At 53.4% G+C, this 14,734-nt stretch overlaps 4 protein-coding genes across 4 annotated transcripts; 2 read left to right on the forward strand and 2 right to left on the reverse strand.

The window, feature by feature from the left end:
* Positions 1-26: 26 nt before the first annotated feature.
* J4E82_007422 (uncharacterized protein) lies at positions 27-3,095 on the reverse strand (the record flags this gene model as incomplete). Its single annotated transcript, XM_051733668.1, has 1 exon — positions 27-3,095. One exon carries the CDS (start codon positions 3,093-3,095, stop codon positions 27-29), a length of 3,069 nt encoding a protein of 1,022 aa, XP_051586584.1.
* Positions 3,096-3,566: 471 nt separating this feature from the next.
* J4E82_007423 (uncharacterized protein) lies at positions 3,567-5,669 on the forward strand (the record flags this gene model as incomplete). Its single annotated transcript, XM_051733669.1, has 1 exon — positions 3,567-5,669. One exon carries the CDS (start codon positions 3,567-3,569, stop codon positions 5,667-5,669), a length of 2,103 nt encoding a protein of 700 aa, XP_051586585.1.
* A 1,200-nt stretch (positions 5,670-6,869) lies between these two features.
* On the forward strand, positions 6,870-8,273 carry J4E82_007424 (uncharacterized protein; the record flags this gene model as incomplete). The annotated part of the gene is made up of 1 exon (XM_051733670.1): positions 6,870-8,273. One exon carries the CDS (start codon positions 6,870-6,872, stop codon positions 8,271-8,273), a length of 1,404 nt encoding a protein of 467 aa, XP_051586586.1.
* A 2,913-nt stretch (positions 8,274-11,186) lies between these two features.
* On the reverse strand, positions 11,187-13,842 carry J4E82_007425 (uncharacterized protein; the record flags this gene model as incomplete). The annotated part of the gene is made up of 2 exons (XM_051733671.1): positions 11,187-11,531; positions 11,581-13,842. The coding sequence occupies 2 exons, from the start codon at positions 13,840-13,842 to the stop codon at positions 11,187-11,189; spliced, it is 2,607 nt and encodes an 868-aa protein (XP_051586587.1).
* Positions 13,843-14,734: the final 892 nt, after the last annotated feature.

Below are 14,734 nucleotides of genomic sequence, written 5' to 3' on the forward strand. Positions count from 1 at the left end.
AGACGCCAACAGAATACGCTACAACGCTAATGTCTAATTCCTTGCATCCACCGATCAATCTGATCTCGCTGTCTGGGATCCATAGGCGGGCCCATCATGCCCCCCTGCATCATACCCATGTTCATGCCATTCATGCCCATGGGCATCTGCATGCCGCCCATTTGCATGCCATTCATCTGCATTGGCATCTGCATGCCCATGCCGTTCATTTGCATGGGCATACCCATCATGGGGTTTTGTTGCATCATGCCGGGCTGCTGCATGCCCATTTGCATACCCATCGGTCCCATCTGGCCCATCATGGGTTGTTGCATACCATTCATCTGCATAGGCATCTGCATACCCATCATACCTTGCTGAGGCATGGTACTCATTCTCTGCTGCCCGTTCATCATCATGGGGTTCTGGGCGTTCTTGTAGGCTTGAATCTTCTGGCCGAGGGGGATGTCATCGTCGTCCTTTTGGTTATTGCCCACGCCCTTGAGCAGGGGGTCCATAGAGCCATAGCTGCTGGCGCGCATGGTGGCTGTGAGACGTTGTTGTTTCTTACGCTCTTGATCGAGGACATTTTGGTGCAAAAGACTTCCTTGGGGGAGGTGAGAGACGAGCTGCTCATTTGAGACCTTGCGAGCTTGGTTGTGAGGGTCGATGGGGTTGGCGGAGAGGATGTCTGCGAGACTGTTGGTGGAAGCGAGACCGGGACGGTGGGCGCCAGGTTGCGGGGCCTGTTCTCCTCGGGCGGCAGCTTCGGCTTGGAGACGAGCACGGCGTTGGCCAAGTGTCTCTTCCTCTTCCTCTTCCTCAGCGGGAACAGGTGCAGCAGGTGCATCTTTGGACTGTTCTTGGCCAGTGGCCTCTGGTGCACCAAACTTGCTCATCATCTCAGAGGCAAAGTCATCACTTACTGTGCTCTTACGCACGTCACCGAGCGCTGTCTCACGTTCTTTCTTTTCCTTGATACGACGCATACGATCAGCCAGGGACTCGCCCGGCTCCTCATCCGAGTCTGGGTCGGGGGTTGTGATTTGGGGGATGTTGATCTGGCTGGTAGACGCTCCTAGGTATTGAGTACGACGCTGGTTGTGGTCGGCACCAAGTAACCTGTTACGGCGACTGCTAAGGGGCTCGCGATCCTCCAACTCTCGCTGCTCGATAAGACCCATGCTCTTTTGTCGCATTTGTGGAGGCGCAGTCTGCTTGTAGAGAACGCCAAGCGGCACATCATCGTCAGAATCCTCCTCCGCGGGTGCCTCCCAAGCCAGATTGACTCTCTTGCGGATTCGCCGTTGCTTTTCCGCCTCAGCCACGTCGTTCATCTGCAGCAGAGTTTGGCGACCATCAATCAGCCCCTGCTCCATCAATGTCACGTAGTTCATCTTCCTAGTCTGTTGTTTTGCTTTGCGTATCTGGAGCTCAGCGAGGAGCGTGGTCGGCGCGCCGTACTCCGGTTCTGGCTCGCCCTCCTCTTCACTCGATTCTTCTTCTTCATAGGCGTCCTCCGGATGTCCTTCCTCGAATGAGGGCCGCGAGGCATCGGGATCATGCCCGGCCGGTCCTCGTGCATCCTCGTCACGCTCCTCCAACTGATCGCCGAGGCTCATCCGACTCTCGCTTGCCTTCACAAGCAGCAGGTTCATATCAGCTGAGCTATTCCGCTTCTTCAGCTTCTTTAGACGTTCGCCTTTTGCATTGTGGTCAGTATCCAGGATATTGAATGAGCTCCGTCTTTGCGTCTGTTGCAGTGTTGGTGGAACTTCAGGTAATTTCGAACTCTTCCGTTTGTGCTCTGGCCCGTACACTTCATTGCCTACATGTCCAGCGAACGGATGGTCGGTAAAGGCAGATACTGGAGCATTAGCAGAAGCATCCAGGATGCTTTCAAGCGTGTCTTCTGCAGACTCTCCCTTGACGGCAAACTCCTGGGCGGGGGCAGCTCGATTATCAAAGTAAGCGCTTGCTCGTAATTGTGGGGGGAGAGCCATGAGACTTTGTCGACTCTTCTTGTTGGGCTTCGCGTCCATGAGATTGTCACCGAGCAGCGGCATTGACTTTCTATGCTCTGTCTGCATTGTTTCCAACAGCTGTGTCCGGCGTTTAGCTTGCTGGTTCATGTTAGGCAATTGCGATAGACGCTTTGGCAGGTTGAGCATCTTTGGCACAGGGGCGGGATAGAAAACCATGCCGTCGTCTGGTGGCGGCGCGCCTATCGAGTGAACGCTCGGGTTCTGTCTATGCATAAAAGACTGGGGGTTTGACGAATGCCGGCTGTGGGCATAACTACTCTGCCGACTGTGATGCGACGGCTCTGGCTCCTCCTCGACAGTGTCTGGACAGTGGACGCCGTCAAAGTCCTGCCATAGTGTACGTGCTTGGTGTGTGGTATCGGTCGAGGCTGCTGTCGGGGGCCGGTCTGGGAGATCGCGGTGGTCTGCATACTGGTAATGTGTGTCCTCGTGTGTGAGCTCGTCGGGGTCAGGTCGCCCCAACTGGATACTATTGCGCAGCTCTTCTGGCAAACCATTCGCAACCTCATCGAATATGCGTGTAAAGGACGAGACCTTTCGCTGTGGGGGAGAAGCAGAGGAGCCTTCGTCACCTTGTTCATTTTGGTGTTGGTATGATTCCTCCTCGACCTCCTCGGGGTGTACGATCTGCCCAAGACGCGAAGCCTTTGATTCCGAGCGTTGGCGCTGGACTGAATTCGAGGGTTTCGGCCAGGGTCCCGTGCCGGAGCGCAGCGAACCGGCGGGCGAGGTTATGTAACCGCCCGGAGAGTATCCACCCCATCGTGCATTTCCATTGAGGTCTACAATTGAATTGGCGTGCGAGCTGATCGAAACGCCGCGACTGCGGGTACTGGCCTGGCGGGTGGGCTCGTCGGGAGAGTGTATGTCGCGCAATGACGAGCGTCGACTGTCAGTCAGCTTTAGTTCTGAATACGTCTTTCGTATCTCCTCCTGCAGGTCTGAGCCGGCCTCGCTCATGCGTTCGGCATGTTCTTCCAGGCGATTGATGTTGCCGACATACGCCCCTTGTAGCGACTGGAGATCCGGAACCGGATGACGGAGGTCGACGTCAGCCTTGGGGGAGGTCATTACTACCGAAGCAAGCAGCAGGAAGTGTGCCGCAGAGGTGAGAGAGTCAACTCAACTGCGGTACGACTACAGTAAAGGAGACTTTTGGCGTGTTTGTTGCACCGAACCGGACATGGGTCGAAGGGTGATCGACCCCGATCCATTCCAAGAATAGCACGCAGCACGTTACCACGGTACGGCAGGAGCGACCCAGATCTAACGGTTCTTGGCGCAGTCGCCCAGAGGCAGAATTCCAGAACATTGTTTCCGCTGCACCAAGACATTCACTCCGCCTTCCACGACAACCAGGCGCATTCACGTCTTTCCTGTCTCGAATTCATGCGACACTGATTGCGACACCGATTGCGACACCGATTCTACGACGCGACATCTTGCGCGCCCGCGAACCGCTACTCAGAATCTGCAGCTACTGCCTGCACATAGCTCGTATACGCATCTTTGCCCGTATTCACAACCCCCCCTATCGGCGTCATGGACGAAGGAGGCAAGCGAAAACACAGCTTCAGGCAGCAGCCGAACAAAAGGGCCAAGGCCGAGGATGGCAGTGCACTCAAATCAGGCTTTGGTGCGAAGATGCTGGCCAAGATGGGTTACAAGGGTGAGGGAGGTCTAGGAAAAGAGGGAGGCGGTATCTCGGAGCCTATCCAGGTCGTCAACCGCGGCACCAAGGGCGGTATCGGTATAGTGGCAGAGAAGAGCGAGCAGCAACGGCGGGAGGAGCGTCGCAAGGCCGAAGCAAACGGAGAGAAGTATGTCGACACTTCAGAAGAGGAGCGCGAGGAGAGGAAGAAGAAGAAGGCCAAAGCACGGGGCGAGACGCGAGCATCAGCTCCTCGACCGAAGAAGACTGTTTTCGAGCTCGAAGCAGCTGGCATGCATGTACCGCTTGCACTGCAGTCCATTATCGACGCGACGACCGGCACGTCCACTCCAACTTCAGGCGTGTCCCTCCGCGGCCCTGACATCGTCCCATTCGAGAACTCTCTGCAAGCGCGCGTACGCAGAGACTTGAACAGTTTTTCCGAAGCATTCGAACAACTTCAGGTCGAGTCGCAGGCCATTCCACCCCAAGAGTATGCGCTTCAGAAGGAGCTGGAAGCGCTCGAAAAGCAGATGGACGAGTTGGAGGATCTACAAGCACGCATCGAGTCTCTGCGCACAGGCACGTTTGACGTCGTTTGCGAAGGGCTGAAGAGCCTGCGCGCCGCCTACCCATCGAAGCCGCTACACCGCGAATCGATTGCCGTTATACATCCACACTTCTCCAAAGCTATCGCGTCCTGGGAGCCACTTGAGGATGCGTTGGAGGGCGTGGCCGCGGCTTTCTCAGAAATGGCAAATATCATACAGCCCAGAAGTAGGAGAGTTGCTTCTCAAGCCTACACCCACCCCTCAGAAGCACTGGTTAGCCGCAACTCAGTCGACGAAGAGGACACGATAAAGCGTGGCACTACATCGTCATATGAGTCCATGATGCTCAAATATTGGCTCCCAACAGTGAGCTCCGCTGTAACACAGTGGGATGTCAAGAACCCACAGCCCATGGTGCATTTGGTAGAAGTCTGGAAGCCAGTCTTACCACCATTCATTGCTAAGCGGGTGCTGGAACAAATCACACAAAAGCTCTCCACCTCAATCCAGGAGTGGAATCCTCGAAAGCTCAAGAGAAGCCCACACACATGGGTTGTGGAGTGGCTGCCTTTCCTCAAGCCGACTGATCTAGACCCCAAGGGATCAGGTTTAGTTGTTGAAATCAAACGCAAGATCCGACATGCACTACAGTCCATCGACCTCTCCAAAGGCCCGTTGCCAGGGATGGACCAGTGGAGGAGAGTGTTTGGAAAGGGCGAGTTTGACCATCTACTTACCTCCCATCTAGTACCGCGTTTGGCGACCTACCTACGAGACAATTTTGACATCAACCCCGCTGAACAAGATCTGGCACCACTCGAGGCCGTTTTCGCTTGGAAAGGGCTGATATCAAATGAAGTCATTGGAGAACTATTGAAAGCACAGTTCTTCCCCAAGTTTCTCGAAATCATCCACCAATGGCTTACGAGTCCCGAAGTTGTCTTTGAAGAGGTCCAGACGTGGCTTGCGTGGTGGCGGAACGAGATCTTGCAGGACGAAATCAGCAACTTACCTTCCGTGGCCTCATCCTGGAATGAAGCATACTCGCTCATCGGTACCGCACTGGATCTTGGCGACGCAAGATTGACACATCTACCAGCGCCTCACGTCGAGAGTACGAGAGTCTCCCCAGAACCATCCCAGTTCTCCAAGTCCGTCAATAAGGAACCACCTCGTCCTGCGCCACAAGTCGAGGAGACAACATTCAAGGATATGGTAGAGGAATTCTGCGCTGAAGAGAATTTGCTGTTGATACCACTTCGTGAAGCTCACGACCAGACCGGTTTGCCCCTTTTCCGCATCACCGCAAGCGCGACTGGACGAGGAGGCGCAGTGGCGTATCTCAAGGGCGATGTTCTGTGGGTGCAGAACAAGAAAGATAAGACCATGTGGGAGCCTACCGGTTTGGATGAAGCCCTCACCGCTAAGGCAGAGGGCAAGTGATTGCCATCAACTCCAGAATGCATGTCTGCATATCCCACACCAAGCGGGTCTCGCTTCGAAAGGGTAAGCTCAACAACCTCTCTTGAGCAGATATGTTTGCTAGCATTCGCTAATCCAGCATCGGTACGATGCATCCTTAGGTAGTGATAGTGATGTCGACCGCAGGGCTATAATGAAGCCACATTATCTCTCCATCAGCGTCTCCTGACGCACCGAAAGGCATTCCAAAAATGCCGAAAGTATGCATGAATCGTGAAGTAAGAGAAGTAACGGCCAATGCGAATTGCCGTCACAAGATATGAGGGTGATGCGGCCTAATAATCGGTCCTTGCTGCAAGCCTAGTCTGTGATTCCCATTGCATTACGACGATTGTCGCGTAGAATTTGCGATCCGACTCGTTACTTCAAGTAGTTTGTTCGGCATATAATCCTTGAAGTGGCTAATATACTACTTCCCTTAGTGGCTTCGTGATTGCTAGTGTGATGAGGTGACTGTGCGCTGATTCGCATTATCGGGCGCTTAGAATAGACTTTACTGACGAATGGGAGTGCGGGACTGGGTGCGCATTTTCTGGGCTGCAGGGGCCGCACTATTATGCATGCGGACCGTCTCTTCCCGCTGACTGTGCCTCGAGTTGGCAGATGGTGCCTGTCCGGAAAGTTGGTAGTCGTGGAGCAGTCGAGTGGCGCGGCAAACATGTTTCCAACTGTTTTCACATAGCGGCAACGCCCATCGCGACATCAATTGCCTTCACACAGTACATGGCAGCCCCGAATATTTGTTCAGCGCGATAGCCTCGAACTATGTCTGGACGTTCAGGTATTGCCGTCGTCCCACCTGGGTCTAGTCTACTCAAAGCGACCCCGCTCAGCGGCTGAGAGACTTCACCCACTGGACGCCCCAATGTAGCTCAAGAAACAGCTCAGCCAATGAGATCGCGTATGCAGCATCCCAAGCCATCACACCCAGTCGTCCTTTCCTTGCCGATCAAAGTACTTACCCGCTTCCCATCCCTCTTCAAATCACCATGTCGCCTCTGTTACACTCTGCACTTCACCCGGTTCCTCTCAGTCGGGAAGCGAATGCATTTGCGGCCCTAGATCGACGTTGTACCCTGGACGAGTGCGAGGAAAGATAGACCGCCCCTCCCATTTCCTATTTCTTACTTATATTTCCTTGAGTGTCAAGCCCAGGAAACGATGCTGGAGAGAGCGCTTCCTCCAGCACTCATATCTCTGCTTCTTGTTGCATCTGGTGTTTCTGCTACACCCTACAACTTCCTCGACAACTATCGCGACCCCACACCAGCGCCTGACGAGGGGCCTCCTGCCTCATATCACGCTGTCCGAGACAAGAACGTTTTACCGTACGAGATTTGTGGTGTCGTTGGCGGTTACGTCTTTACAGTACTTATTTGGGGAGTACTTCTCCTCACTGTTGGTAGAAAGATGAGACGAAAAGCACTGGATCCGCCTATGCAGTTAGAGCTGGAGCTCCAGGACGGCTACAAACCAACAAGACCGACTATCAACACCGGTGGTCTAGCATCGCCGCCACTATCTGCGCGACTGTGGAGGAAGTTCAAGAAGACCGACTCCGCTGTCCAGAGTCCCGTGGTTCAATCGCCGAGTTCTTTTGATCAAAAGGTGCTTGATGCCCACAGGGATCAAGCTCAAGCTGACATGGAGCGTCTCTACGCCGCCGTCATGGACTTTGACGCGCAGAAGCACGCTTCTAAGATCAGTGTAGATGAAGAGGAGCCAGTTCCCCGACCCACGGAGCGAAGAAGACCATCAGCGCTCTCCATCGGACGACCCCAAGACACCGCCGATTCCCCAATCTCACCTGTCAAAGCCATCTACCCACCTGGCTACTCAGACAGACCCCCAACAGCACCCTACACCGACCGCCCCCGTTCGAACAACCGGGAGCACCTCCGCGCAGAACCCCACGCACCCCCAAGCCCGCGCAGCATCTTATCCAAACGCTCTCAAAACTCCACCAACAGCACGACAGGAGGCAAGAACGCGCGTTTCAACCTAAAGAACCTACGCATCTCAGGCCCAATAACGAAATACCCCGGTGCAGATTCCGACGACGAAGCACGCACACCACTCTCCCCACGCTTCTACGCCAACCCCGGCGCACCCCCTTCGCCTCCTACTCAGACCAACTCACCAAGCTCGCCATTGAACTACAACGACGAATCCCTCGACCGCGTTCAACCCCTCCCCCGCCCAGCACCGCAACGACTAGGTTCCAAAGACCTACCTCTCGCCCAACCCCCCACCTCGCAACTTCGCGCCCAAAATGCAAACGCCAGTCTCCCTCTCCGCTCTTTTGCCTCCCCGCTCGCCTCCCCTGGTATCCAAACTACCGTCCTCGACCGACGTGTCGAGAAACTCGCACTAGGTACTCCAAAAACAGGAGTGCCCTTCACGCCGTATAGTCCGTATATGCCTTTTACACCTATCACGCCTGTGACGCCGCATTTGACGACGAGGAAGGATCGCAAGATGGAGAAGAAGATGGAGAGGAAAGGGAGGAAGGCGGGAGATGTGCTTGTGCAGAGTCCCAAGGAGATCTTTGGGGATGCTTATTAGAAGATGCTGGGAGGATGTGTATATGATGGATGGATGGCATAGGCATTACATTTTGCATTTGAATTAGCGATTTAACCTTTTTTTTTCTTTGTTTAAACGCCGCCGGTAGGCTGGTTGATGACCTTTCCCTAGGCTTATGAGGATTGGGGGTTGCATGTGTGGTTCGCATTCTACGTTTATATTATGGTTATGTATCTTTATCTGGATAGAAATCGAACAGTTGAGATGTAACATGCATCCTTGCGCAGCAAGACATACACTGTTGGCCCATCGACAGCAAGTGAGTTTGAAGCTCAGACATTTGAGACATTTGTTGCCTACTGACACAACCCCATCTATTCCACTTCTACACTATACTAACTCGTTCCAATTTCCGGAGTATCAACCATGCAATTGGGCAGTAAGTAGAGCCGTATGTCTGCCTTCGCTTTGTTATCAGGGTGCCGGAACCTGCAGAGCCTCCGTCGTCACACCAGAACCTTGTTGAAATGTCAAAACGAAGGTAGCTGTGCAGTCGTCTGTGCTCCCGATATCGCTCGTCAACTGATGGTATGTGCGATCAGCTTGCATTCGCACTCGCGCGCATCAAGGAAGGCAAGGGCTTAACTCACGGTGAAGACGCCATGGTCAGATGGGAGGGAAACCTTAGTGTTGCCGTCAAACAGCTGTTGGTATACGGCCTTGGATGGCTTGATTTCAGAGCTTTGCATGATCACTCGCGCGCGGTTGTCTTCCGCACTCCAGTCAGGATCGCTTCCCAGCAGGATAATCCACACATCAGGAGTGCCCTTGTTATTTGTGCTCAGAGTGTATCCACTAACACCTGCACATCCAACCCAAGGGGTTGCCGAAGCCTGGAAAACTCCCCCCGAGTCTTTTTTCGATGGATTGACCTGTTGGTATCATAAGCAAACTTGATCGTTAATTGCTTTCCTCCTGCTTTGAAGAGACCTTTAATTCTGCGTAGAAGTGCTTACCGTTTGAGGGCCCGAAACCATCTCTCCCCAGTAGGCGTATTGACCATTCGGAACGAGATAGTACGGTGACTCATTGTTAACACTCATGGAGATTCGATGCACCATCTTGAACCTTTATGCGGCTTAGTAACGTCGTGTTATGATTTCAAATGTTGCAAGAGTGTTTATAACAAATCTGCAGTGCTTGGTTTGCAGTTGGAACGCCGTGTAGAGACTACATGGAGCGGCCTCATCATAACTTAAGTATGGGAGGCTCTATCGGCAAGCTCGATGATTTGCAAGGCTCAGGTGAAGATGTGACTTAGTTCATCGCTAACCCTCGCCGGCCCGCGCATGGGAACTATTTGATGGCGCACAGCGGAAGCTAGGGTATCGAATAGCGTTTCCGGAGCGGCGCTCTGCAAGAGCATCAAAGTGGAGAAGTAACTGTCTTGCTGGTCATGCGATGAATCTCTCAGCTGGCATCAGAAAGCCATTCAGCTGGCACGAGAACCTTGGAAGCCGCCCAAACACGGAATTCTTAGGATCATTCTATGACTTGATATGCTTCCTGACACTGATTTGTTTACAATTTGTCGTCAAGATGCGGGAGAAATCTTAGTGAGGTTGTTGTTTCCCGAGGTCGTGTTTTGCTGAGAACCAACGAACTCTCCCGTGATTGGCCAGATATTGAAGTGATCCGTGCTTTGACCCTTCTATTTAGGTACTTGAGCTCGAGGACATAGCCTTTCAAGTAAGTTCCAGACCTCGGGACTAGCTACTTCGGTCTGCAAACATGCTGTATGCGGGAATGTCACACCCTTTCAGCCAGCCATCATGATGCTATCAATGCCGATAGCCAGGCGATGCCACTTGCGGCCTCGGGAAGCCTCAGTACGTGCTGTACTGAATCTATTGAGTATTCTCTTGCAATGAAACGTCAGGCGAGAGATCATGTCAAGATGGCCGAAACCATAATATTGCATCGTGAGTCTGATACAAGTCGCGAGTCGATTGCATCTGCGATTGTTCATATCATTTCTTCATGTAGTAATAGACGGCATACGTCAACACAACTGTTTCCTTATTCTCCCTTTGAACGCGTGGTAGTTCGGCACATTGTGACTCTTGTTGTTACTGTGGCGTTGAGGGATGAAGACAAGGACCTCAGTCAATAAATCGAAGAACAGTACTCGTTCACACAGGATACGCATAAGACGACATTGAGAATACAGGCATGCGAAGACAACTGGTCATCACCAGCAATTCTCACATTAAAGAAGTTGTATTTTTCTTCTGCGCCAGAATGCATGGCCAATCTAATTTTCCCTTCTCTCCCCTCAGCGCCCCCCAACGTTCGCCTAATCTCCCTTCCTACTCTTCCAATCCACATACTTCAATCCCTCTCAAGAATAAAAACAAACATGGATAGACAAATACACACATGAACGTGCGACGCCGGCAATACTATGCCCAATCTAACGCGCCTTCCAAACACAAACCTACACAGAAAGAAGAAGGGTAGTAGTGAAAGCAGTAACCACCCTTTGTCCGGAATATACCGGCGAAATGTATCGAAATGAAAGAAGTTTGCTACCAAAGTCGCTAAATGCCAATAGTTTGAGCCAACAATATCGCTTGTGATAGATCTTTGTAATGCCGTACCTTGTAGAGTGAAATCCGTACTTGTAGAGGAAATCCGTACTTTGGAGGAGAAAACAAAGGAAAAATTTGGAGCTGGTGATTTGAATCTGGATTTGAATCTGGATCGGATGATGGTGACACAAGGAAAGGAGACGCCAGAACGCCGTACGCTGGATGATGAGGCTGGATGTATGAGCAGCACTTGGTCGAGTATAAAGTCGCATGTAGATGGACGTATCGTCGGTTGGTATTGAGATAGCACACGGAGGCGCGCTATCTGTACCCAATCATGACCTTCCTTTCAAGACGATTTTCAAAAGTTGGCCAATCCGTTCTTCGAATGACGTTTGCTAAAGCGCTTCCTACCCTTGATCGAGTCAGTATCGCCTTGATCTTTGCGGAGGTGGCCATGCCGCGAGGCGGGGATGTTGACGCCCTCGAGGGCGGAGTCTCCTCCCAACGTACTGGTCGGGGTAGTGTGATTTGAAACGAGCTCGTTCAAACCTACGTCGGCAGAGTACGAGTTGGTCATGGTTTGCGCAAAGGCGTAGTCTCGTGCTTGTTCGATGCTGTCGAGCCATTCTTGGCTGGAGTACTTGCTGCCATCGGGGTCGCTCGTAGTACTTTTGGGGTCTTCGAAGACGTACTGCTTCTCTTTCTGGAGGATATTAGTATCATTCATTCAAGAACGGATAATTTCAACGTACCGTCTCAACGAGCCAGAACGTTAGGCCCTTGGAATCCTGGAATGACCTCCACGCGCAACCCGCTGAGAGCAGTGATATCTCTTCCTTCAACTTCTTGTCATTCGTGCCTGCTGCGCACATCAGTACGCGTGCATTGGACGTTATCATTACAAGTCGTTGTCGCTTCTTGACCGTGTTGCCACCGAAGAAGCGCGAGAACTTCTTAGGTTGCTCCACCGGCTCTTCCTTTCCACCAACAGGGTGTCCAGGGGCGTGTTGTGTGACAAACATGTTTCCAAGCTTCAATATCCGCTCGTCGCGTTTTGTGAGCACCGGCGACCAATCAATGTCGAGCTGGGAGGGAGGGGGCAGTTCGGTGATAAGGCGCGGCTTCGGTCGTGCTTGGGGTTGGTTGGGTGCTGCTGCTGCGGGTGTCGAGGGACCTGGCTGTGTTATTGAAGTTTCCATAACAGTGCCAGGATTCCTACCATTCAGCTTGATGGGCTCCTGCGCGGGCGGGCTGTAGGCTTTCAACCGTGGGGCCTTTTGTTTCCACAGGCCCTTGCCCCATTGCATCCCTTCAAAGAAGGGGTGGTTCTTGATGTGCTCCATGGGCAGTCGTGTTAATGGGTCTAGGACCAAGAGTCGCTCAACCAGGTCCTTTGCAAGTGGAGGGAAGCCATCTGGAAATGTGTACTCCAAACCCACAATCTTCTGGAATGTCATGTACTCGTTCGCAGCCTTGAACGGTGGCCGTCCTGCGAGCAGCTGGTAGATGATGCATCCGAATGCCCACAGGTCGCTGGCTTTGCAGGCGTTCTTGTCTGTGAGTAGTTCTGGCGAGACGTACTCGGCTGTTCCGACGAAGGATTGCGCGCGATCCGACTGTGCCCCTTCCAATGGATCGCCCGATGTCGATCCAACGCCATTTGACTTTTGCTCGAGTATCTTTGCTGTTCCAAAATCAGTAATTTTGACGTGCATGGCATCGTCGAGCAGGACGTTCTCTGGTTTCAAATCTCGATGTATGACACCCTTGTTGTGCATGTAGTCGATGGCGTCGAGTATTTGCGCGCCGTAGAAGCGTGTGCACTCAACGTCGAAGGTGCCCATCTTCTTGAGGAAGCCTAGGAGTTCTCCGCCCGCCGCCAGATCCAGGACAAAGTATAGTGAGCGCTCGTCTTGGAAGGTGTAGTAGAGTCGGACAATGCCGGGATGTTCCGTCAGTCGGTTGAGAGTGTCTTTTTCGATGTTGACGTATTTGACCTTCTTCTCCTTGATGATGTGGCGCTTGTCGAGCACCTTGATCGCGTACTCGCGCAGTGTCTGGCGGTCGGTAGCGGCCAGTACTGTACTATAGGAGCCCTCGCCCAGTGTTCTGCCAAAGTTGAAGTCCTTGACGCCTTTCTTCACCACGCGCGTTATGGGCCGTCCGTTCTGATCCAGATCCTGGCGGGTGCTTACAGCCGCGCCCTTTTCCTTCCACTCCTCGCTGCTCGATAGCGGGCCGCCTTCAATGCTGTATGGTGAGCTTGATAGATTGGCTACTCCGGCATCCATGGGTATCCGCCGTGAGCTCCTCCGGGGCGGAAGGGGGCCGTTCATGGCGGCCATCTGGGCAGACTGGCGGTATGGGTCGCGTCTGCTAGCCTCCCTCACTGGCATGGCTCCAGGCGCGACACGCGAACTGGCGGTCCGGCGCATGTCTCCTTGAATTGCATCGTCGTTGTATCTGTAGGTGCCAGGGGCAGCGGTGGAAGAGGTCGAGAGGTTGGGGTGCTGGTACATGCTCGTAGAGATTGGGCGCTCTCGCATGCCTGCGGGCTGCGACGTCGGGGCCTGGCTGCGCTGCTGCTGGAGCAATGGGGCAGCAGCATACGGGGGATACGAGGGCTGCTGGTGCTGGGCCTGGTGTTGAAGGGGCATGGACTGGCGGTGGGAGAGGCGCGGCGAGTGAGATGATATCGACGAAGTCTCAGCCAGGGGGGAGGGGAAGGCGGCCGGGGAGCCAGAGGGGGAGCTCTGGTAGACATTGTCTCTGGGGTGTAGCGAGGCGTTGTCTTCTGTGTAGGAATAGTGCGAGTTGGAATACGTGGGGTGGAGATCGGGGCGGTCCTGGGTCACGGTATTCGACGACGAGGCGCGCGTCGGCGAGGGCGGTGATGGGGGTGACGTCGTGTCATCGTGGTTGCTGTGCTGGGTGGGCGGCGGCGAGTCGTCCTCGTCTGGGTTGGCGATGCGCAGTCCGCCGAGCGTCTGCGACAGACTCAGGTCGCCATTCATCGTGGCGGCCACTGGGACTGGGCAGCAGCACTGGCGGTAACGGGTGAGAGATAGTCGATGTCTGAAGCTAAGGCACCGGCCGCAGCGCGTCAAAGTAGCCTCTTCTAGCGTGCGGAATACGAGCGTGGAACGAAGGCATGGCAGGGGCCCAGAGGCCAGGTTGTGGGCGGGAAAAGAACTATTCGCGGATGTGGATATGATGTGCCCGTATGCTCCAGCCTGTTGGTGGTGATGCCATAGGCTCGGCGTTGTCAGCATTCTTGCCGACAGCTCAACAACACCACGACCCGACCACGACCACGATCACAACTACAACCACAACCACAACCAACATGTCGCGATATCAATCACGCGCACTAGACAAAAAGCGCGTCCATTCCAGAAACGATGGATGCAGCAGTAACAACAATGATATTGACAATGATTCCTCGTCTGATTCGCTACCACCTCGCTTTCTTACATCACCAGCTTCAATCATGGTAGCGGTGCCTTCACGTGGCAGCAAGTCGTACGCTCGCACACTCGTAATGAACAGTCATGGGCACACAGTACGGGTAATTTTTGAATATGTCTCTGGACCTGGAAGGTGCCCTCGTCCACTCCTTCCATCCTTCACCACCATCAACTCGCTATCGTCGCTACCATCAACGCGCAATGAGTCTTCCTTCTCGAGACAGGTATCCTTTTGGATCAATCCCTTCTGAATCTGCTCCTCCAGACTCTGTTCCTTCTAGAACAAGTCCATCTAGATCTACTCTTTCTGGAGATTTCTATCCTGTACACGCTGCTGGTAGATATCCTCCTTCCAGATCCACCCCCTCTGGATCTGTTCCTTCTAGATCGACTGCTCCTAGTTCTGTCCCTTCTGGAAATAGAGTTGAAAGCTACAATG

This window comes from Alternaria postmessia, assembly GCF_024291825.1.
Source record: "Alternaria postmessia strain BMP 2775 chromosome Unknown scaffold_50, whole genome shotgun sequence".
Taxonomy (NCBI): domain Eukaryota; kingdom Fungi; phylum Ascomycota; class Dothideomycetes; order Pleosporales; family Pleosporaceae; genus Alternaria; species Alternaria postmessia.